Source organism: Arxiozyma heterogenica (assembly GCF_036370985.1).
Source record: "Arxiozyma heterogenica strain weizmannii chromosome Unknown scaffold_5, whole genome shotgun sequence".
Taxonomy (NCBI): Eukaryota; Fungi; Ascomycota; class Saccharomycetes; order Saccharomycetales; family Saccharomycetaceae; genus Arxiozyma; species Arxiozyma heterogenica.
In genome coordinates, this window is record NW_027042658.1 from 331,105 (window position 1) to 356,129 (window position 25,025).

The following is a 25,025-nucleotide window of genomic DNA, read 5'->3' on the forward strand; positions in this document are numbered from 1 at the left end:
AAATAAATAAATATATATATATATATTTATTTAATTCAGCTCTGCTTCTACTAATTTATATTCAGACAGGCATATAATAAATGTAGACGACAGTTCTTGTTCAAATTGATATGACGTTGTTATTCTTTTTTATGAACTTCTACAAACCTTACATGTTTGTCTTTGTTTTTCTTTTAAAATTGTCTTTTTAGTTTTGTTTTTATATATACATCTTTTTTTCTTTCTCTTATTCTGCCTTAAATTGTAACTTTATTTTACAATTGACATTGCTTTATTCAGAAAAAAAAAATTTAATGTTATGATTTTACTTAAAATGGTAATAAGGATCATGATCGATGATAAATACTCCCATATATAGATTTGTTTACCATGGGATGTAATGTTAGGAATCAGGGGCCTATAAAGGAAACTAACTGTACCAAAATTATAACAAATGGAAGAAATAAAACCACTTTGACAGTAAAATAAAATTTTTGATGGCTATTGAAACACAATAATGCATGTAATATTAGACAGAAATGGCAGAATATAATAAATATTTACTTGTTTTACCCAATACACAAACGATTTGACTATTAATAATTTCTTGTTCATTATGGTAATTATGCAGTCAAGAAAAAAAATAAGCAGAAATGAAATACTATATATATATATATGTGTGTGTGTATAAAATAAAATAACATATAGTAAACATGAAAGTTAAGGTGGACAAAAGTATATTATTAGGCACTTTGACTGTTAACTGCTAATTCCATAATTAACCTGGTGGTTAGATGTAAAAATGGGTATGCTGAAAAAGTACTCATTTCATCTTCAGTGATTGAAGAATTTCTTGTTACATCACCATAACTGCTCTCCCAACCGTCAAATTTAAAGTCAACCAAATAATTATTAGTCTCAATTTGGAATAATTGGATCACCATTTTCATCAAATCTGGAATCTTTTCATTATTTGTTCTATTTTGGGCAACGTCATATTTCCATCTGACCCTGATGGTCCAAAGATCTTCTTCTGATGGTTTAGCCCATTCGGCACCTAGATTCTTTAAAGCGATGTAAATCTCGCCCATGACATCCAATGGATAGGAATGTGACCGTATACCAAAATGCCATCTTGTTTTTGATTTCTTGTTAACTAATGGAGAGATTTTGGATGCAGCAGGAAATCCCTGTGCTAACATATTGGCTCTATGGATCTGTGGTAGTGATGTTGGTAAGATTGAGATTGTTGAATTTTCTTCTTTGGATTGATCCATGAACGGTATTTGATGATATGTTCTGTGTTTTGTAGTAGAACTTGCAATTCTTTTCCTTGAGCCTGAAGGTTGATTGGCAATGTTTTGATCTGGAGAGATGATACTGCTAGAATTGTCCACTTTCTTTTGGTATGATGGAGGTGCTTGTGCCAAGAAAGTGTCTAGTGGATCTGCATTACTACTGTTACTATTATTAATGTTGTTATTTTTGGTGTTTAAATTCTGCAATAGTGATTTATTTTCTTTCATTAGCATGTAAGCATCTCTAATTTCATTCAAATTAGAATTATCTTCGTTTGATTCCAAGGACTCGTAGATTTCTTCTCTATCATAACCCATAGTATTTGCTAAAGCATTGACTAAATCATCGTCAATGACTTCTACAGATTGGTCATCATCGTTATTACTTGAGGTATCATTGGAATTGGAGTTAGAATTTTTACTATTTTTCAAATAATCAGGGATCAAGCTCTCTGGTAGATCGACTTTGAACCACTCGTCCTGAAAGATTTCGTTGATGCTGATTCTATTTAATGGATTTACAATCAACATCCTCTTGATTAGATTAGCGGCACCAGGTGATAAGAATTTTGGTAAGATATAGACACCATTGCTGATATTTTTGAACAAGACAGGAATACTTTCATCATCAAAGGGCAGTCTTCGACATAGCATGACATAAAGAATGACACCACAGGACCAGACATCGACTTCCGGACCAGCATAAAGTTTCCCACTAATAACCTCTGGAGCGGCATAGTTTGGAGAACCACAGGAGGTCTTTAAGAAGTTTCCATCAGTCATGATATTAGACAAACCAAAATCTGCAATCTTAACATTGAGTTGTTCATCCAATAATAGATTTTCAGGTTTTAAATCACGATGAACGATTTTATGTCTATGACAATATTCCACAGCACTAATAATTTGTTGAAAGAATCTACGTGCTTCCTGTTCTGACATCTTGTCTCTTTGGATGATGTAGTCAAAGAGTTCGTTCTGTGCGAATTCGAAAACAATGATGATTTCATCTTTAGACTTGATAACGTCGTATAATTTAATGATATGGGGGTGTCTTAGCAACCTTAAATAGGATATTTCTCTTTCAATTCTACCTTGCATATCACTCTTAGCAAGAACCTTTTTGTTAATGATTTTCAATGCAACTTTCTGGCCAGTGGTGATATGGTAAGCCAATTTAACTTTACCAAAGGAACCTTCCCCCAGTGTTTTCACGATTTGGTAGTTCCCAATCCTTGATCCATCTGACAGTCTTGGACGTGGAATACCATTGTTATCTTGAATATTGTTGGTGCTCATATTAGTGTTTGAGGAATCATTTCCAGTGCCATACTGATTATGACGATGGTGGTGATGGTGATGGTGATGATGGTGATGATGACGTTGTTGTTCTGTACTCATTTATTTATAATTTTTGTTTTTTTTTTCTTCTTCTTTTTTTTTTTAGTTTTAGTTTTATTTGTATATATATATAATTAGGTAATTGACGAATTAGCTAGTTGGTTAAGTTTCTTATTTGTGATGTAAAGGAAGGGATCTTTGTTTTTTGTTTTATTTTGTTTCGAATTTTGGGTAGTGTTAATAAGAACTATGAGAGTACTAACAATTGGAGGATATGGAGGAAAGGACTGGTATATAACTAAAAGGTTTAAGCTATTTTGTAGGAAAAAGTATTCACTCCTTTTTTTTATTTATTTTCTGGTGTGTGTTTTGTTTTGTTTTGTTTTTTTCATTTCCCCAGATTTTCCTGATTGTCTGGAAATTCTTATGTTCGTGTAAAAGGACAAAAAAATGCACATGATATCGTGTTATACGGTTTTGTGTTTTGTTGATTATATTTTTTGTTTGGATCAATTCTGTCTCTCTCTCTGTCTCTATCTCTACATTTATTACTGGTATTAAGAACCTTTAATACTGGTGCGATTACAAGATTATACTTTCCTTTTTCTTCGTATTATTACCACCTTTGTGGGATTACCTAATGTTAAAAGTCCCATTTATACTATATTTAATACTGAAACCAAAATGTTATTCTCTAATGCAACTTAGAGATGGACAACACACAACACATGAATGTGTTACTTGTATTTGTAGAATGTGTTTTTAAAAAAAAAGTAAAAAAAAATCCTTTTCTATCGTCCATTGATACTTTTTTTTGTTTTCTCTCTCTGTTGTGGCCGCCAATACGGGAGCACAGCACACAGCACACAGTGGCACAAAACCCTCAGGGCGTTATCATATTGTTGTTTGTCACTCGACTCGACTGGCAGTGTCGCACGTATTATTTATTTAGGGGCGTGTGGCTTTGTTTGTAATTTTGGCACTAACAAACGTTAACCTCCCCCTCCCCTTTTTTTTATTGTTTATATCTCCTTCTCCGCTTTTCTTTTGTCAATAGAATCAACAATAAGATATATCACAATAAAAGTGGCATAAAAGTATAATAAGGTTTGTTTGTTCTTTGTGTTTTGTTTCAATGGGCAGGCTATCAAAAGATGGATGAATATATACATTCACACATATAGCATATAGCATACACAAACTCACCCACTTACTTACCCATATTTTAACATCTATACACGTATACATATCTATGTGTATATCTATATGTATATCTGTATATATATATATATTTATACATTTGCATATATCTGCACATGCATATCTGCACATGCATATATATACACGTGTGTGTGTTTGTGTGTTGTTATCAATAGATAGCATATACAAATGTGAATATATTCATAGTAGATTGTCTTACTTAGGTAGATGGTTATAATGGGATGAGAAAGTTCCTTATTTTGGTTTCTTGATCTAATTTATCAATCAATCTCATAACTCTTTTTTCTTTTCCTTTTCATTCTTTTTCTGTTTGTTTGTATACATCAGCATACCCTAACAATCACGATTTATCTTCCCTTACAAATTCTATTAAAAAACTACCTGTTATGAAAGTTCTAAAACTGGATAATGATGAAAAGTTGAGAAATTCTTATAAGAATATCGTTTTTAATTATAATCAAAATGGACCACCTTATAAATGTGATATCCATCAAGATATCACACCAACAGTGTCATTTAATACAGTCCCTTTAATCCTTGGTACGTCTTCATACGAAGCTGATTTTGATGGTGTACAAATAAATCCTCTATCCATACCCACACCAGTATCTGCACCTTTGCTATCCCTAAAAAAAGATTTTAAACCGTTAAAGAAAACGTTCGGTAATTTGAATCCACTCATTTTCCAAAGTTACAACAACATAGATAAATTATTCTACTTGACCCCAGATGGGAAACTGGTCAGAAAGGATTATCCAAGTAGGCCAACTATAACAAACGATTCAATGGTAATCAACCAATATTATTTGGACTGGCTACAGTCTTGGAGGTCACGTAGGTTGCGGATCGAGGATAGGTTATCGTACAAGAAATCGTGCATCTTCAAATATCCAGATATCGTCATACCCTCCTTCACTCCCAAGCCCATTATCATGAAGGATGACTATATCCCTTTAACTAAAAGTCAAAGGAAAAAAATGACAATACTTAACTCCAGGATTCCTTCTATTAATTCGCCAAGAACTATTATCTGCCATCTAAATGGTAGGAAACATACTTGGGTCCCATTGGATTGGTTATTGGATTCCGGGCTACATGAATTGGATCATCTAGTAGTTTTGACTAATATTCCAAGGATGCTACACAAAATTGACTCATCTATCAAAAATTTTAAAACATTCTATACAACTAATTATAATAATAATAGTAATAGCCGTAATATTAATAGTATTAATGATAATAATAATAATAATAATAATGCCAGCAGAAACTTTTGGGGTGATTCATTAGTTTATGAGAAAACCCGTATCCTTGAAACTTGTTACAATATTTTAACTTATATCTATTTTCTATTATCTAATCGTAAAGATACTATTAGGATAAAAATCACTATCGATATAGTCTTAGGTAAGACTAAAAAAATTCTTATTGATTCAATCAACCTCTATACACCAGACATCATAATTGTACCGACTTTGAAATGGGAAAGAAACTCAAAATTGATTGACATTAAGTCTAACTATTTGAAAGACAACTTATGTGTAAATTTCCCTATTCCAACCATTATTGTCCCTGTCAAAAGACTGTTTCAATTTGAATTGAATTTACAACAAAGATTAAATATAAATAATTTACCGTTTCAAACAATCAAGGAAGAATCAAGTATGCATACCACTGATCTGTCTTTATCTCCGCAATCCTCCATTGTTACTAGCAATGAGAGTATGAGCTCTGTTGATTCTTTTGCAGCTAATCATTGTTATAGTGAAGTGACTAACCTATCAAATAGTATCTCTCCATTGTTTGATAAAAATGATGCCAATAATAATAATAATAACTATGATTATGAATGTGATAATAACGATTGGAAAAAAGCAGATCAAAAACAATTCTTGTCAAATATTCAAGAACTACCCATAACATCACAGTTGTATTTAGTAGCTAAAAGATATAGAAAAAATATGCATAAAGAAATTGCAAAGTTGGATACCAATAAAAATTGTTTAACTCGGTCTGACTATCTTATTCGAAAATTGGACTCTGTAGTAAATAATTCAATTGGAGGATCCCTAATGATTAATAATCTCAAAGACTACGAAATTTCAGATGATGTAGATTTGAAAGGTTTTGCAAGATTGAAAAGAGTTATAACTGGCGGTGAACCTATTTGTTATCTGTCTCCAAGACCAATGACTGATGTGTCAGCATACAAATCAAATAAATTAAATAATAGAAAGAAAGTTTCTAATAATAACGAGTCATGTGTAAATAAAAGAGGTGCATCACAAATTATATTTGCATCAGATGTCAAAGTTCGAGATGGGAAGAAAGCATTGGGTAATTTAAAGACAGAGGGATCTTCTTCAATTAGTGGCAAACCAATAATAAGTGTGACACCCCCAGAAAGAGTCTTTATAAATGAAAATAATAATACACTTAGAAAAGTTTATAGTAATGATTCAGGTAAAAGTTCCCGATCGATTAAATCAGATAATGGTTTATATATGAAGAAAACTTCTCTTTTTAATTCAAAGAAGAAGAGTATTAGCACACCATCTAGTAGAAGAAATAGTGACTCGAGCGGAAAATCACAAAGTACATTGACATCTTTATCTTCTTCATCCTATCCATCGTCTAGTTGGAAGAGAAATTTGATATCAAAAATTTTTGGATTTAAATAGAGTCATGTACACAGTGTGATTATGCATTTTTTTTTATGTTTTTTATTATACATTAATTTCTATAATAATTTTACTATTTTTTAATGTGATAATAAAGCCTAGAAAATATATTTCAAATAAATCTTGAACCTTTTTGCTGTAAAAATTATATATGTTTCCTTTTTTGAAAGTTGAAAAATAATATTTTATGAATTTTAAATATTCAGGTCTGATTTTCACATTTTAATTTTATTCCCTTCCCACTTCCTTCTTCGCTATTTTTCATATCCTTGTAAGAAATTGTAAGATCATTAGATATATGTATTTAAGTATATGATTAGTAATGCTGTAAATAACAAGCATTTATATTAAAATCGTATGTAATAATGTTGGTTGTTGAAAAAAATTGATAATTTAGGTTTTACGGTTTTGTATTCAAGAGATAAGAATGAATGGTTATAAACTTTTCGGTAGATCAATCCAACCACATATATTGGTTATTTCCACTCTACTGGGTTGTATTGGAGGTGTTTCTATACTAAGAATAAGATCAAAAAGTAATAAAAAAATAGGTTCAAATGAACTCTCATCTGGAACAGCAAATGATAAGGATTATATGGATATTGAACAACTTATTGATAATTTTTTAAAAGAACATGACCATAAGGAGGACAAAAAATAAAAATATAATTATATGAATATTAAATAAATTAATACATATATATGTATGTATGTATGTATGTGCAAATATTTTATTAGTGTGCACAAATGGTGAATATGATATTATGAAAATGTACATCAACAAAGCAGGACAATTCTGTTTTACACGTTCTGTAGAAGAATGATTTCTTTAATTCAAGTCTTTATATTTCTCTTTTTTGTAGTGAGGATCTCTTTCAAAATAAATCCAGCAATATCTGGGTCTTTGAAATATGACACATGAGATCTTATGGCTGCAATTGCATTGACTTCCAACATATCAGATGGCATCGCATAATCGACTCTTTCTAAGTGATTTAATTGAGATAATAACTTCCTAGCATCATCTGGAATCTGATCTCTATTGTTTAATTCAATTTCCATCCCATTCCTTTCATTTCCCTTTTCAATAGGTTTGGTCTCCGCTGATGGAAATTTATCCAAAAATTCTCCACCAACTTGTAAAAATTTCGAAGTTATTCCATCAAACTCTGAAAAATGCGGTAAAATACAATGATTAATGTTACTTAAACTTGGATGAATTAGTGGTTCCATTCTGTAGGCAACTGGGTCACAATTATGATATATATTGTACAAGTCTTCACATTTTGGTTGGTTGATGTTGGCATCAGATGAAAATGTAATACCAAAGGGAGCAATTTTGGTTCTTTGAACTAGTTTTAATAAACCAACAGGGGATCCTATACAGAAAAATTTCTTGACATCAAAATTTAGAGGATACCTCTGCGGATCTTTTGATATATCAAACAAAATTACACTTCCAAGAGAATGTCCAATTAGATGTATTTCCTCAGGAAAATCTTTATTCATTATTTTGAATAATTTGTAGGTTTTGTTTAACTGTTTACATACTTCTTTTAATATAATCTCTCTGTAGTAAGGCTCTTCATATAAAACCACATCAATTGCAATATCACCTACAAGTTTTCTTAATGGTAAGATCCCATTTATTGTGATGTCAAATAATGTAGGGAAGTCTGAGTTTCTTTTGATCTTTTGTAACGGTTCCGTCTCAAATCCAATTGAATGGCGCCATGTAATTGGTAAAACTTGAACACCACAGTTTGTCTCCCAATCTGAATTCCCTTTTATTTTATTTAATTTCTTTAAATCAGAGGAGGCATCATATAATTGTTTCATATTCGTTCGTAAAAGATTAACAGTATGTGAAAAATTGACGTGTTCATACTTTTTCCCCAGAGTTTGACCTATTCCATGGACACATAATACTAGATGTCTTATCTTTCTATAATGTGAATTTTTTGATGACTTGTCTTGATCATCATATGCCGATTCAATGATATTTGATTCATTGGTGTTAAGAAGATTTATTTGGTTCCATTCACTAGTCCAAAAATTTGGTAATTGATTATAAAATCCCCAATCTAACCAAGGACTTGTTGTGTTTGATGAAATTCCTTGTTGACTTGTGGAGGGTATAGATTTACTTTCAGAGGATTGACTGATATTTGTATTATGATCTGCCGGGTTTTCTAATTTTTGGAGGTTCGTATATTTAGTTATTTTTGTGCCAATGATTGGTAAATATTGTCCTATCCCAGATTTTAAAAATTTGATATGAATACTGCCACCATTTAAATCAGGTAATAAAAAGGCTTCTACATCACTGATAAATAATATATATTGTATTCCTTCATATTTGTTTGTTTTAAGTTTATAAACACAAGTATCACGGTCATCCTTCTTGAATCTATTGGATAGCTCATCTATCTCAGATGCCAAAGTTTCAGGGATTGGTATGTCACTGTTATTAAACCAAATACCTCTTCTTACTTCATATGAAGGACCATCCCAATATATTGGTTTCAATTCCATTTTATCAAAATCAACACAGAATAAGTTATCCTCACTAACTTTTACGACCTGATTGGATTTTTTGGCAGATGATACATATTTCCTATATGCTTGTCTTAATTTATCTGTATCATGTTCGGTAAATTGCTTGAACTCTTTAGGTTGGTTAACTTTTGATTGCTTTGATTGGAATGATTCGTTAACAGGAACATCAACTGCATAATACCAATTAATAGATAATGATCTTATTATATTTACTTGAACCCTTCTAATAATATTTTTAAAAGCTGTAGACAACATTGGCTACTATTCATTATTTCAATATTCTACTTAAACCTGTTCAATTAATAAGAAACATTATAGGATAATAAATTCCGGTAAAATATATATTTTAAACAAAAGTTGCAGCTGTTTAATTCGGTTAGATTAGCTTATATCTGTGAGATGTACATTTTTTAAAAAAAGAAAAATGAAAGATCTTGTTTTTGAGTAGGATGATAGTATAGTGTTTATAGTAATAATAAAAAAAAAAGAAGAATGTATAGAGTATCTGAGATATGAATCAAAAGAAAGGTTGCTTGAACTAACTGAACTAATCGAAAAGAGTAAAATGGTCATAAGAACCCAAGAGATATGCTTATTTTAAGTAAATTAATACAAAGTGTAAACAGTGGATATCACATTACTAACATTTATTGAGAATCAGTCGCTATGGTGGTGTAATTACTCGTGGTTATATGAGTGTATTAGATCTCTTGTACAACCTGTAATTAATTATATGTTAAAGGTATCTTTTTCTTTTTATGTTTTAAACGGCTCACAGTAATGAGGAAAGCATAAGAAGTGAATATCTATAGATCGTTCAGACATGTATGAATAATTGACAGAGGAAATACAAACATTCTCTTCAAACCACGGCTCGTGTCTACTAATGGATGTTTACGCAGGCAACGAAATGAACTAGTAGTAGAACTGGAGAAAAAAGAAAAGATCATCCTGTAAAATTTTGATTCTTTTTGAATATTAGTGATTGTTTGTTGTGATCTGAACGATTATTACATACAGGAAACAAAGTATATCTCATATCCATAAATATTAAAGAATAAAATCATTTGAAACGACTGCATAAAGAAGATATTCGTTTAGGTGAAAAAACAAAGGCATTTAATTTTTTGTTTTTTTTTTCGAAAAACGTTTGTTATAATTAGAACGAAGATGCCGAAATAGTCCTTTTTTCCTATTTAGGTTTTTTTCTTTTCTTCTATAATTGTTTAAAATTTGTTTTTATTTCCTGGAGAGGAAAAAGCAGAAACTACTCGAAAAAGAGAATGAAAGAGTAAATAGAGGTGTGTGTATTGTGTTGACTACTGCTATGACAATCTTTATTTAGTTTCGTTCAATTAGTGACACCAATTTAACTCCTGTTCTTTGTTTTGCTTTCCTTAAAGAATAAGCTGGCTGCGGTTCAAAGGTTTGACATAAAGGTAAATATGTGGTATTGGTATCCATATGTTCATTGTTAGATTGAAATTATTAAATATTTTGTTTTATACGATGCATAATACACAGAATAATAACACAAAAATTTTCATTTACTTTTTACTTTTATTTTAAGATGGATATGCCTACCAATTATTTTATATAAATTAGCTATAAAAGGTGGACTTTTTCTTTGGTTGTTTCTGAAATTTTTACTAGTATTTCAATCGACATTTGTTTTGTTATTTTAAGAATGTCCTTGAAGGTTCCATTAAAAAAGAGGAGTAAGCCGATAATTATCAATCAGTCAGGTTAATAGAAATGAATACCAAGTCTCTTTTATTTTTAGCTGCAATTGCTGCTTCAGCTAATGCCTACACAATTTCTCCTGCACAAGCTAAACAGTTAGATATTATTTTCAAAGATGTTACCGCCAATTTAAACAGTTACATTGCTTTGGTATCAGATCCAAAATCTGGTATTACATTAGATAACTTGCCTGCAGGTTTGATGGATATTGGTGCTAATTTAGCTGGTAATCCAAATTATGTACCAAATTATTCAGAAGTTGATATTAATGCCGTCTCAACATTTATTACTAAGCTTCCATGGTTCCTTAATAAAATTGAACCACAATTAGAGGCTGCTGGTGTTCCAATGGTTCCAGTTACTTCTTCTTCTTCTTTTTCCTCTGCTAGTTCCATTCATGCATCTAGCCCATTGACTTCGGTCACTAGTACTTCTTCTTCTTCTTCCTCCGCTAGTTCTACCTACACATCTAGTACATTAAGTTCAGTTGCAGATGTCTCTTCTTCTTCTTCTTTCTCTGTCAGTACTGCTTATACATCTAGTACATTAAGTCCAGTCGTTGATGTCTCTTCTTCTTCTTCTTCTTTCTCTGTCAGTCCTGCTTATACATCTAGTACATTAAGTTCAGTTACCAGTGCTTTTTCTTCATCAGTTGATTCTTCCTCAGTTTTATCTTCTTCCACTGGTATTGTAATTTCCTCTACTTCTACGAATTCTTCTTCTGTTATTTCAAGCTCTGTTAAACCAACATCTAGCATAATTGCTTCAACTTTTGAAAATACTAACGCTTCTACTTTAGCTACTTCTTCCATAATCTCTACTAACAGTTTCCCAGCTAATTCTAGTATTTTATACCCAATTACAAGTGCTGCTAATGCATCCGTTGAAACTGCCTTTGTAACAGCAACTAATGTTTACTCTAACACTACCACTATTACAAGCTGCCCACCTGAAAGTTCTGCCACCACTGAAGTCACCAAAGAAGAAACCTCTACTGTCACCTCTACTGTCTGTGATGAAATTTGTCAATCTAGAAAGGCTGCTGCTACTTTAACAAGCACTGCTGGTTCATTAAACAACGGTCACAGTTCCGAAGTCACTTCCACTCAAAATAATAAGCCATCTACTCTTGCACAAGTTGTAAGCAGCCAACCAGTTTCTACTGAATCTAGTGCTACTATTCAACAACAATCTGAAAACAGTGCTGCTACCAACTTTGTTAAGATTGGTGCTGGTGTCTTAGCTGCTGCTGCTTTGTTGATCTAAGCAACACACTTTCAGTATGGACGTTTTCACGTTTATGTATGTGTATTTGTATATTTTTATAGAAGAATAGATGTTTTGAACTTTGTTATTTAATATTTTCTCTTTCATTTGCTTTTCATATTTTTGTTTTAAAAATATCTTCCCTAATAGTTTTATATCTTAGAGGTGTATTTATATTTATATTTAAAGGGAAATAGCTGTAGATTTTTGCTAAAAAAACAATTTGTACTATCATAAGTGAAAGAATCACAAACAAAAAATAAACTCTTAGTTTCTTAAGAGGATAAAGGGTGTGGATATTAATATGTGTAAAATGATGGATTCTGTTTATCTATGTTTGTTGTACAAATTTTCCGGAAAAAATATTTTATGTTGACGCAAGGCTTTAGAATCAAAAATTCTAGTCGAGTTCATTTTAAACTAATATAATAAGATAATGTAACTTACAATAGGATATTGGTGGTATTATAAGTTTTATTATTATTTATAGTAGGAAGTTAGTGGTACTATAAATTGTTATTGTATTGCTTAGTCCTTTTCTTTCTATATAAGTAATATACAAGATACAATATTATACAGTATACTCATTTTATCTTTGAATCTTCTTTACTATAAATTTTCATAACTTTTAATCACTTAGTACGATGAATTTAGATTATCAAACATAGCTCTAATAATTATATTTCAACATTTTAATATTTTGTTGAAAAAAAAAAAGCTTAGAGGGCTCTGTCCAACTCTCAAATAAACAAACAAAACCCAAAATATTTTTACGATTCCTCTGTATTAAAATATACATAATTCACATTCATTACTACCTATTCTAATAAAAAAAAATCAACACAAAAGGACAAATCAGTACTTAATGTTCTTATGACATTTTCCCTTTTTGTTCAAGTATATAACGGTTTCTTAATATTATTTCTGAGAATTTTTAAAATATATGTAAAAGTTGTATTATTGAACAAAACTCAGAATGTTGACTAAAACAAAAAACTGGTATATATAAACTTTGTACTATGTAAGTTATTTTTATTTACAATAATGAATTCGAGAAAGATATTTGAACATTTAGTCAAAACTTCTTTATATGGTTAGAGTGCCTAAAAAAAAAAGGGACACAACATCCTTCATTGTAAACATATCTTACCAGACAAGTAGCATTAGCGTGCTCAACTTAAAAGATACCACATTAAACCAAAGGAAATTAGTAATTTTTTTAGACTAATATTTGTGTTTGAAATAACACAGAATTCAACATAGAAAAACTCCTTGGCCAAACACTAGATATGATTTTCAGTTTTGTGTACTATTGATATATTAAAGGGTCTAGCAAATCAACTAATTATATATGGCAATTTCAAAATTACCTGTGATTGATTAATTTCATCACAAAACATCCTCTTTTCATTACGTTAAATAAGGATTTTCTTGAATCTTAACTCATTTAATATAGTAAACAAGTTCCTTACGAATTATAAAATTATTATGTAAAAGAAGCGTAATTATTTTAACTAAATCTCATTTATACACTGGAAAATTATATATAATCCAAGTTAACGTTTTCTAGTCATATTTAAAAAACAAACAAACAAACAGAATAGATATCATAAATAATAATATCTTGAATGGAGTATGTTATGTTAACAATATTATTTAATAATAACATTAAGTTACATTTCATTTTTTTTAGTTGTAATCTTCAGTGTAGATAAAAAAAATTCACACCAAACATCATTAGATCCTAATAATGAAAATGGATATTTTTTTTTGTATACAGCTTTAACTAATGAAAACTTAGCTTTTTATATAAAAATAAACACCTAAACCGTAAATTTTGCATACTTATTGAATATATAATTTCATTTTTATACAATAACTTCATCATATACACAGAATTTCATAACCAAATAAAAAAAAATATTTGTACATCTGTAAATGCAGATATATATACTTTCATCTATTTGACCTTTAGTAAAAAAAACTATTTGATAGATCAAAAATCATCATCAATACTAGAACTCCTTAGTTTTGATCGAGCACGAAGATTATAATGCTTTGACCTTCTTTCATATTCTGGCAATTCTGTTAATGCAATCATATCAGGTCTTGGCTTCTTCTCAGCTGGTCTTAATCTTTCTTTCCATGAAAAAACAATAGAGTCCTTATCTTCCTCTGATGAACCACGACTATTATATCTTCTTTTCCTTAAATGTCTTCTAAAAGCAAGTGTAGTCATAGAAGAACTAGAATCTAGTTCTATGGATAAATTATCTGTAGTTGCACCTTTTATAGGAGAACTAGATATGTTTGAAAGAGGACTCTCTTGAACTTCATAGTCCGTATCATCAATACTATCTAATTTCTTATCATCAATTAAAACATCTTCTGCAATATCGTAATCTTTATCCTCCTCATCCCTATTATATTCAGTTACTTCGTCAACTTCATTATCTTTTTGATTTTGTAAAATCACTTCAAGATCTTGTTTACTAGTTTCCATTATTTCAACTAAATTTTTAAGTTCATCCTTATTACAAAATTTTTCTAGATAATTTATCTTATATTTCTGTCTTTCAACAGTAAATGTATCATTTTGTGAATTTATACTTATATTATCTTCTGAAGATGATATTGAAACAATTTTAGACAAATGAGTTAAACTTTTCTGTTTAGGTTTATTTTTATTATAACCATTTTTATCAATAGAATTACTTTCCATGGGCAAGTATGTTACATTGGGATCAATATTCAAACCTTTAAATTTTGATAATATTCTTTTATCTTGCAAATCATCAGGAAGCAGCCATTGATTCATTAATACTGCCATTTTTTGATTTGTATATGTCTTATGATGCTTAGTTCTAACATGTATAGCAATACCTTGAGGCGCTATAAACCCTTGTCTTCCACATATAGAACAAGTAAGTAGAACTAGGATTCCATCATGCCTCCTGAATACTGGGTTATTATTATATTCTTTAAAATATGTTTTATTGATTTGATTTTTTTCCCCATTTGTTTGTATTGAATCAAATATATCATGATTATTATTTTTATTACTGGTATTATTTTTATTATTATGATACTGATCATTTTTATTTGAATTTTGTTGCCCACGTCTAGTCGATTTTGAAGTTAATATTGGGTTATCAATACAATCTTTCCAAAAAGAATCATTCAATAAATTTCCTTGGCTTTTACTTCTAGTGTGGTAATAATGTCCTGGTGTAGATTGAAGTGAAGTACAAGAATGTGAATGAGAACGATTGCTCTTCGAAGTATCTAAAAATGTAATAGATGATTTAATTAAATCCTTTCTATTCTTAACTTCAATTTCTTTGACTTTTTCAATTTTACATAAAAGTTGTTTATCCTCGTGCAGCTTCTTCAACAGGACAGCTTGAGCATGGATTCTGTCTAATTCCCTTTTCAATGTATCCCTTTTCTTAAAACTTAACAAAATATGTAAATTTAATTTATCTAGTAATTCATTTTTAACGGTTTCATATTTTAGACGTTCGATATCCTCACTATCTCTAGATGATAGTATTGAAGACCTATGTATATTATTAGTATTATCAATATGGTTAGTATCAATAGTAGTTGTAAAAGTGGAAGAAGAAGAAGAAGAAGTGGACAAATGATCAACAGAAGTAATATCTAATTTATCTTTCTTTGATTCAGTTGAATAAGATGACATAGTAACATCTGTTAGATTAGTACAAGTTACTTCATTAGGAGACTTAGGTGTTACCACTTGATATGCTTGCGTAACAATTTTCTTATCCTTGCTATCGTCAATGTTACTGCTATTGATCATAATTGTATTACTACTAGCAACAGTATTAGTTATATTAGCAAAGTTAGTAGATGTTTTATTAATAATATATTTATATCAAAATATTAGGGGAAAATGAACTTCCAATAATGTAAAAACAAACAAACAAACAGACAGACAATTAACTAAAAATGAACCAACAAAAAATCACCTTGGTTTCTTCATAAGAACAGTTTACCTCTTTACCCATTTATTTATTAGTTAATACATCTGGTTTTTCTTGCTCTTTTTTTTTTCTTTTTCTTCATCTACTCGTAGTTATTATTATAGGATTATGCCATAAAGAAAATTCAACGTTTATTTAACCTTTGAGGAAAAAAATTTCTACTCTTTGTTTTTTTTCTTTATTTTTTTTTTTCTTTGTCTTCAAAGTTAAACAAAACAATGCAAATAAAAACGAGATCCTCTATTGTTTTCTATTGTTCAAAAAAAACACAATATAAACAAATTCGCTATTTGATCACGCCACACGGATTGCTGCGTATTAAGAAGACGCAGGTGGAAACGACGACGACCAGGAAGAGGAGGAAAGTGGTAGCGGCGGTGGTGACACTGGATACAGTATCTTTAAAGGTGAGTGAATATTGAAGTGCTTTTTGGGAATATGTTCATATGAATGATAAAACTCATTAAGACTAGAATCACATTCGGTTATCATCATATTAGCATCATCAGGATTACCATATTTATTCGAAGTTGTTAAAGGCGGAGGCAATATCCGTGGATAATTATCTATTTGAGATGAATTAAATATGTCCCAAAACATTGATTTATCAATATCATCTAAAGAAAACGTATCCAATGAGTTTTTGTTAATTGCATACCCACTCCTATTTCTGTACCTACTGCCATTTTGTATAGGTGTAGAAATAAATCTTGATGATTTATTGTTATTTTCTGTTTCAACTGTAGTCTCTTGTAGTATAGATAAACTAAAGTAATCTATCGATTTTTTAATAATATATTGCGGAATTTTTGTGACATACTTTTTTTCTAAATCTAGTAAATTACATTGTAAACCCAATATATTTATATCCATATTTCTTTTCTCTTTCTCATTTCCCTCATCTAATAAAGATATGGAATTTACTGATAATCTACCATCATCATCCTCATCATCCTCATTATCATCATCAATCAGCATACTTGGAGAAATATAATAGTCTTCATCGATGATCATTTGATCCTCATATCCAAAATCAACCGCTTTACTATTATTAATATCATATTTACCTTGTGAAGTAATAGACTTTACTTTATTTTTCGCTAAAATTTTTATTGCCTTAGAATTTTTTTGTAGCGATTCTTTATTTGAAAATGATATATTGACATTTTTAAATTGTAAAGGTTTACTTTTGGACTTAATACCCATTGTTTATTAAACTATAATCAAATGGTATGAACACTAATGCCAGTATTTATATCAATATATAATATATAGTATAAAACTTTAAATCCAATACTAATATCTTCTACATATACTAAAACACACACACATATATATATTCATACTCATAGGCATATATGAACACGTAGTTAAAATGAAAAATTTTAATTCAATCATGATACAAATACAGTTATATTCTCTTTTCTAACATCATATAGTTTTTTTTTTTTCATTTTTTCATACAATTTTTGATTGTAACCACTTTACTAGAGAAACCCTTTATTGGCATTTAAAATAGAATTTCCAAAATTAAAAGAAAAAAATACAATAAAAAAAAAAAAAACACACAGGTTCACAGAATCATTTCATCAACTCCTTTAATTTATCACATTAAGCAATTATTTAGTAAGGAATAACCCAAGAAAAGCTACTAAAATATGTATAAAAAGACAAAGTTCTTTTTTATTTTCAAGAAAAAAAAATACAAATTTTTGCATACAAACCTTATTCCAAAAAATATTTTGATTATTATCAGATGTATTTACAAAAATCTATTGCCTTTTATTTTTTATTTTCTTTTCTTTTACAAAGACAAAGGGTAATGAATAGATTAGGATAATATTTTACAGAAAAAAACAACAACAAAAAACTCAAGTAAATTATTGCATTGTAATCTACTAACCTTGATGCTACTCCCTTTATTAATAAATATATGTCCTATTAAAGTTCCTCTTTTGTATTTATCTGTCTTAAATTAACATTTTGCGTTTTTTTTTTTGTAAAATCATGGCATCCTTGATCTATTCAACAAATGCTATTCCAACAAACATACCATGTCATTGTAAAAAAAAAAGCATTTCCTATGATCATTCGAGAAAACTTCTCAAATATGTTCGAGGAATACGAATATTGATGCTCTAACCCTCTAGATAATACTAATCGTACATAATATCTTCCAGATTTCATAAATTAAACACTTACCATAAAGGGAACGGTCAAAGAAAAAAGAAAACTTTACTACATATTATTATGGAAAAATATCAGAACGAAAAATAAAAAAAAATAAAGAAAATAAAGAAAAAAATAAATTTAAAATAAGATCAAGTTTGAGATGAAATTACATCAAATATATGATTTAACTTTTTATACACATACGCATTGCATTTCTCAAGCACCTAAATTCTATATTCATCATCATTGCCATATACACTAACCAAATACAATTCACAAGACAAGAATTGTGGAAGTAGTACTCTGCTGAAAAAAAAAATATTTTTTTGTTTAAAAAATGCCGGTTAATATTAGAAAGGCCACCATTGATGATATAATTTGTATGCAAAATGCTAATCTACATAACTTACCAGAAAATTATATGATGAAATATTATATGTACCATATTTTATCATGGCCTGAAATCTCCTTTGTAGCTACAACAACATCTAATGTATTTGATGAAGAAGATCTAAAGGATGATGATAATGATGATGATAAATTAATGGTAGATGACCTGATAACAGGAAATCAAATTAAACTGGATCCAACTTATGTAAGACCAGGGGAAAAATTGGTTGGTTATGTTTTAGCTAAAATGAACGATGATCCAGATCAACAAAATGAACCTCCCAATGGTCATATCACATCATTGAGTGTTATGAGAACATATAGAAGAATGGGTTTGGCTGAAAAATTGATGAGACAGGCGTTATTTGCATTAAGAGAAGTTCATGATGCTGAATATGTTTCTCTACACGTTAGACAATCAAATAGAGCTGCATTACACTTATATAGAGATACTTTGGAATTTGAGGTGCTAAAGATTGAAAAAGGTTACTATCAAGACGGTGAAGATGCTTACGCTATGAAAAAAGTATTAGATTTAAAAGAATTGGCAGTTGTGAATTTCAATCATCGTAAGGACAAGAATAATGATCAAAATGAAGAACAATTAGAGGATGATTTAACTTCTGATTTACTTGAAGATCTTGTTCAACATGGCATCGATAATGTTGTTGTCTGAGTGTTTCCATAGGTTCAAATTTGTAACTACAATTATAAATATCAAATTGAATAAATCAATCTTAATGTCAAACAAATATATAACTACACAATATGTGTGATAATACATGTACAATACTCTTGAGTCCAAGATTTTTGCAAAAGTATAACTCAGTCCAATGCAATTTCATCCAACACTGGACAGAACCAATAAAACATTTATTAGATGCCACTACACTAACCCACACTTGTACCACACGACAACTACATACTTACCATTTAAGAACTCAAAATACACATACTCAAGAATATAAGTTAACAATACAAAATATTATTGTAAAGGGAAGTCACTTTCGTTTGAAACATAATCAGTCAAAAAAAAAGTAGGTAGCTTGAGTTTTTCCACATCGACATTTAACAAAAAGTTTGTTAATGCCTAGAGCCAAATGCACTCACAATCATCACTAACGAAGGAAAAAACTTCCTGGTTCTTTCTACCATGAAACAAAGTAGCGAAGGAAAACTGCCTATGGTGTAGAAGAAGATCGTCAGAAAGGTCGAAAACACATTGCGTTTGATATTCGTTCCCTTTATATAATGTCAAAATCTGGAAATTTAATAAAAAAACTGTTTTGAAATATCTTGCAAAAAAAAAAAAATAAAAACAAAACAAAGCAAAATAGAACAAATATGTATTATCACTATCTACGCTATAGCCAGAAATATATTAGGGTTCACAACCATACCAGACCCACCATATCCAGCATTCCTATATTGACAGACTTTATATATAAAGCTCCTGAAGAACATACATACTTGTCTATATATTTATATATATATCTGTACATGGATATATACACATATGCATATGTGATTTTGTTAACAAACTATCACTTAAGGTATCTATTAGTCGTTGCACTCTTCGGATTCCATGTCCTTTTGGAAGACTACTTTATCCACTCTCACATCACCGTCTATATAAAGGTAAATATATAATGTACAGATTGAATCCTGGATATCCAACAAGCAAAAACTAGGTGCATTAGAACCTGTTATGACACTATCCGGGACATCTATATCTTCTTCTTTCATGCTTGCCTCATTCTTATAAGTTGCCATTATGGAATTTGTTATTGTTTCTTCTTCTTTTTTTATTTCATCTAGTTTATCGTCTTCTACTTGCTTAATTTTATTGTCTGTAACTTCTTGTGTTGTATCGACTTGGTCAGGTATACCGCTATCAACAGGCCAATCTGAATTAAAAGCACCACTACAACTTCCTGGATTTACAAAAAATTTACCATGTAAAGTATATGCTTCAACATTATGTGTACCACCCCACAACAAAATATCCACATTTAATTGTCTAGCTAATATTAATAACGAAACTGGATCATTTTTAGGGACCACTGTGTATCCACTGCAACAACCAATCTTGAAATTCCCAACTTTTATTATTGAGGTTAAAGGCAACTCCTTCAACCTGTTTTCATTTATTCCATTATTTTTATCGTTAGTACTATCGATATCATCACTTCTAATATTTGCACTTCCAGATTTAGGTATTTTAATTCTTGGACTATCAAATTCACCACGGACTATACTGATATTAGGAGAGACTTGAGCCAAAAATTCTAAAAATTCACTTGATCCAGTACTGTTACCTAATAATGCAATATGGGATATCTTATCAGGTATACTTAGTAGATTTTTGAATTTCAATGGTATATCCTACTTCAATTTTGTTAGTAACTTTTTACCCCTCAATTATATCTAATCATAAGTTTATAAATTTGAAAAAACAATAACATTAACATACAATTGCTCTATCTGGAATATAAGCATCTGCAAGGGCTAACAGTAACATATTTATTCTTTATGCACTTTATGTGTTACTCTTAACTTCCCCTGTATCGTTCATTATTTGGAATTTTTTTGCCCTTTGAAGGATCAAAATAGTATCATAATAATTGTTACCCTTTTAAACTTTTTCTAAAATTTCATTAAAAGGATCCTTAGCTAAAACATGCGAGGAAGAAACAAAATTAAAATAAACCAACACTCAATCGAGATTTCTCGACTTGAAAAAAAGATTTAAATGATTGTAAAGAGAAGAAAAATAAAACAAACAAGCTATCTACAACAACAGATCGTTAACTATATTTTACATGTGTAACTATTATATTTACAGTAAATGTTATGGTGATATATCCACTACGAGAATGCAATGTGTGATACTCTTACTAATAAATAAAATATCAAATAGGTGATTTTTTATATATACTTTTTCCCATTCATGTATGAAATTAATGGTTCAGGAATCCTAATTGTATTTGTATTTTGATCATAAAAATTCTCAACAATTGCTACAATTACTCTGGGAACTGCCATTGCAGTACCATTCAAGGTATATATATACTCCAAAGAACCATCTTCTTTTCTGAATTTACTATTCAATCTTCTACTTTGAAAATCCCTACAGTTAGATGCACTGCTTACTTCACCAAATGATCCTCTGCCTGGCATCCACACTTCTATATCGTATTTCTTATATGCTGGGTTACCTAAATCATTTGCTGGCATATTCAAAACTTTACCATAGAGACCTAATGATTGAATAATATCTATCTGAAATTCCTTCAATGACTCTAATACCTGATCACCTTTGGCTGGATCACACCAACAAAATAATTCTACTTTACTAAATTCGTGTACTCTATACAAACCCTTTGTATCTTTACCTCTTGCGCCAGCTTCCGCTCTATATGATCTACTTAATCCAACAAATTTTTGTACGTTTCCTTGGGGGAGATTCATAATCTTATTGAACCCCATGGCAGCCAATGTTATTTCTGCAGTAGCAACAAGACCCATCTCTTTGTCTTTACCTGTCTTATATATTTGTTCCTCGCCATTCATATCTCTAGGTCTGAACCCACAAGCTTCGATTATTCCTAATCTAGTTAAACTTGGAGGTAATACAAATATGAATTCTTTTTTTTGGGCTAGATCAACAGCATAATTTATCAGCGCCCTTTCTAATAAAGCAGCATCACCAATTAAATAATATGAAGACGTACCTGAAGTTATTGATGCTTGTTCTAAATCCAATAATCCCTTTTTTGTCATAATATCTACATGATTTAGAGAATGATTGATATTGATTGGTTTATTAATCCATTGAACAATTTCCGGCTCATTTGGTGGTACAGAAGGATGCAGTAGATTCGGTAGTGACGTGTAAGTAGATTCCAAACGAGCATATAACTCTGATCTTTTTTTCTGTAGATCCTTAAACTTACTCTTTAACTCTTGAATTTGTGGCAAGAGAAATTTTAATTCATCCTTATTGGATTTGACTTTCTTTTCTAGTTGATTTCTTGTCTTTTGAACCTGATTAATTTGGTTATCTAAGCCATTCAAATTTCGATAACATTGGGGTAATTCATTCAAATCCTTAATTAGTACATCTGTGTTAACCAACTCCCTTTTTAAAACAGAATTTTTATATAAATCACTATTCTTTAACACATATTTTATATCAATTGCAGGTTTTCTAATAAAATGTCTTAGACAATTTGAAGTCCTTAAATATCTCTTAACGAATAACATACTCAAAAATCATTGCATATTTTTTTTCATGTATAACCTTTTGAACGTAATTAACGGCATATATTGTTCTAATCACTTACACTTATCCACATATATATTAATCAACTCTTTCGTATCAAGTACTAGTTTTTTGCAGATCCCTCAATATATTTTTTTGTTTTTTATTTTTATTAGTTTTCTCCTTTAAAGGTGGAAGATTCAATTTGTTAACAAAGATTCAGTGCAGGAACATTGCGGGAATACATCATAATAAAACTAAATTATATCCAGTCAACTTAGTAAATATTATACTTAGACTCAAACACATCAGTTTAATGAAAACATGAAAACAAACTCAAGAGACAACAAAAAAAAGAAACGATACTAACTATCTATACAAAATCACACAAAATTGTACAACTTTTTAGTGCATTTTCATTACTATTTAGATGTTTATAGAACTCTTTATTAAAAACAAAAAAAAACACACTTTAATAATAGTAATATATAATATAGAATTGGTAAGAATTTGGAAACTAATTAAGATTATAATGCGACAGAAAAGTTTTCAATTTATATATATATATAAAATAACAAATCAGGATACATATTCAATTAGAATCTTAACTTAGAGAAGAACCATTGGTTCTTACCAGCCCTGTGTCTTTCTTCGAAAGCCTTCTTGATAACTTTCTTAGCTTCTTCTCTTTGAGATGGTTGTTCGAAAGTTTCAGTGGAGACAACAGACTTGAAGGATTCAACGTCTAAGGTGTATCTGGTTGGTAACAAGTGGTTGTAGTTGATGGCCTTGATGAATGGCTTGATCTTAGTTCTCTTGGCAACCTTCTTAGCACCTAACTTCTTGGTAACCTTTAATGGGTATCTTTCGATACCAGCGACTAAAGCATGACCGAATGGGTGGGCTTTAGAACCTTCATCATGTGGCTTGACGATAACGACCTTCTTACCGGCGTAACGACCTCTAACAACAACAGCTAATTAAAAAAAACAAATTTTACAAATAGAAGTAAAATATGAGGGAGTACATCAAATATGGAATATATTGAAAATAAAAGAACGTAATTTCGGGATCATTAGATATTCCAGATTCAATTCATATACATATCTGTTAGTATTTATTATTTCAACAATTGAGCATGAGTTATTCGGGATTACTTATGGAATATAATTTTTACTTGAGATAGAAAAACTCTACGTAAATACTTCAAAATGTATTAATAAATTGTTGATACTTGTATAATCCTAACTATTTCAGATATCCAAATAACATTAATTACAGATGGGTATTATCAGAGTATCCCTTTCCCCATATATAACTTTTTAAAATAACTTTTATATCCTATAACGAATTTTTTTTAAATTAATTACTTTCTTCATATGACGTTTACAAAATCCACCTATCTAAATGCTTTTCAAATAATCTGTTCATCTCTTATAATCTCCATTTCCCAGATTACTCTACATTACTTTCTTTTCACTTATATTTACTGTATTTTGGATACATACCAACTTTACCAGCTTTTAAGAACTTAGCCATCTTTAATTCTTCGTGTATCTATTTCTGATGAATTCCAGCAAGGGTTGTTAGAAAATTATTTAACTCGGAACAATAGGTAAGCTATACCTCTACAAGGACTAGCTCTTCCTATACCAAACTTTTCATATGTTAATTTTTTAAGTTTTAACAGAAATAGAGAAGTTAGAGTGAATGGATTTACCAGAATGTGTAGAATCGTCCCCTACTACTACGATAAACAGCATAATTCTTTCGTGGCTAGTCAGGTTCTCGCCAAATGACGGTGTCGACCAACCACCATTAACTAACAAGCCATACACACTGTATCCTAGGAAACAGAACCACTTCTTCCTCCCTGCCCACTAGTCATGACACAGTGAAGAATCACACAACCCTCGCAAACCTGAAAGAGAAGGGAGAAGAGGAAGGGAACAGACAAGCGAGGGTGACATGAGATACTCCTTAGAGAGGTGAAGAAGTGGCTACTGAGGACTACTAGAAAGAAACGGCAAGGGGGGGGGGAGAGAGGAAAGAGAGGAACAGGGTGAGAGAGAGAAAGAAACAGAAAGACAAAGAGAGAAGAGGA

General features: G+C 30.2%; 11 protein-coding genes across 11 annotated transcripts; 4 read left to right on the forward strand and 7 right to left on the reverse strand.

The window, feature by feature from the left end:
• Positions 1-722: 722 nt before the first annotated feature.
• Positions 723-2,678, reverse strand: SNF1 (AMP-activated serine/threonine-protein kinase catalytic subunit SNF1; the record flags this gene model as incomplete). The annotated part of the gene is made up of 1 exon (XM_064860502.1): positions 723-2,678. The coding sequence occupies one exon, from the start codon at positions 2,676-2,678 to the stop codon at positions 723-725; it is 1,956 nt and encodes a 651-aa protein (XP_064717519.1).
• Positions 2,679-4,225: 1,547 nt separating this feature from the next.
• Positions 4,226-6,520, forward strand: PWA37_003997 (uncharacterized protein; the record flags this gene model as incomplete). Its single annotated transcript, XM_064860503.1, has 1 exon — positions 4,226-6,520. One exon carries the CDS (start codon positions 4,226-4,228, stop codon positions 6,518-6,520), a length of 2,295 nt encoding a protein of 764 aa, XP_064717520.1.
• Positions 6,521-6,947: 427 nt separating this feature from the next.
• Positions 6,948-7,181, forward strand: MCO10 (Mco10p; the record flags this gene model as incomplete). The annotated part of the gene is made up of 1 exon (XM_064860504.1): positions 6,948-7,181. One exon carries the CDS (start codon positions 6,948-6,950, stop codon positions 7,179-7,181), a length of 234 nt encoding a protein of 77 aa, XP_064717521.1.
• Positions 7,182-7,354: 173 nt separating this feature from the next.
• Positions 7,355-9,334, reverse strand: DDL1 (putative carboxylic ester hydrolase; the record flags this gene model as incomplete). Its single annotated transcript, XM_064860505.1, has 1 exon — positions 7,355-9,334. The coding sequence occupies one exon, from the start codon at positions 9,332-9,334 to the stop codon at positions 7,355-7,357; it is 1,980 nt and encodes a 659-aa protein (XP_064717522.1).
• Positions 9,335-10,834: 1,500 nt separating this feature from the next.
• On the forward strand, positions 10,835-12,088 carry PWA37_004000 (uncharacterized protein; the record flags this gene model as incomplete). The annotated part of the gene is made up of 1 exon (XM_064860506.1): positions 10,835-12,088. One exon carries the CDS (start codon positions 10,835-10,837, stop codon positions 12,086-12,088), a length of 1,254 nt encoding a protein of 417 aa, XP_064717523.1.
• A 1,996-nt stretch (positions 12,089-14,084) lies between these two features.
• AHC1 (Ahc1p) lies at positions 14,085-15,911 on the reverse strand (the record flags this gene model as incomplete). The annotated part of the gene is made up of 1 exon (XM_064860507.1): positions 14,085-15,911. One exon carries the CDS (start codon positions 15,909-15,911, stop codon positions 14,085-14,087), a length of 1,827 nt encoding a protein of 608 aa, XP_064717524.1.
• Positions 15,912-16,413: 502 nt separating this feature from the next.
• Positions 16,414-17,301, reverse strand: PWA37_004002 (uncharacterized protein; the record flags this gene model as incomplete). The annotated part of the gene is made up of 1 exon (XM_064860508.1): positions 16,414-17,301. The coding sequence occupies one exon, from the start codon at positions 17,299-17,301 to the stop codon at positions 16,414-16,416; it is 888 nt and encodes a 295-aa protein (XP_064717525.1).
• A 1,303-nt stretch (positions 17,302-18,604) lies between these two features.
• On the forward strand, positions 18,605-19,333 carry ARD1 (peptide alpha-N-acetyltransferase complex A subunit ARD1; the record flags this gene model as incomplete). The annotated part of the gene is made up of 1 exon (XM_064860509.1): positions 18,605-19,333. One exon carries the CDS (start codon positions 18,605-18,607, stop codon positions 19,331-19,333), a length of 729 nt encoding a protein of 242 aa, XP_064717526.1.
• An 884-nt stretch (positions 19,334-20,217) lies between these two features.
• Positions 20,218-20,430, reverse strand: VPS29 (retromer subunit VPS29; the record flags this gene model as incomplete). Its single annotated transcript, XM_064860510.1, has 1 exon — positions 20,218-20,430. One exon carries the CDS (start codon positions 20,428-20,430, stop codon positions 20,218-20,220), a length of 213 nt encoding a protein of 70 aa, XP_064717527.1.
• A 1,155-nt stretch (positions 20,431-21,585) lies between these two features.
• On the reverse strand, positions 21,586-22,923 carry DIA4 (putative serine--tRNA ligase DIA4; the record flags this gene model as incomplete). Its single annotated transcript, XM_064860511.1, has 1 exon — positions 21,586-22,923. The coding sequence occupies one exon, from the start codon at positions 22,921-22,923 to the stop codon at positions 21,586-21,588; it is 1,338 nt and encodes a 445-aa protein (XP_064717528.1).
• A 594-nt stretch (positions 22,924-23,517) lies between these two features.
• RPL27A (60S ribosomal protein eL27 RPL27A) lies at positions 23,518-23,901 on the reverse strand (the record flags this gene model as incomplete). Its single annotated transcript, XM_064860512.1, has 1 exon — positions 23,518-23,901. A coding segment is annotated over one exon (384 nt), but the record flags the coding sequence as incomplete, so codon positions are not given.
• Between the last annotated feature and the right edge of the window lie 1,124 nt (positions 23,902-25,025).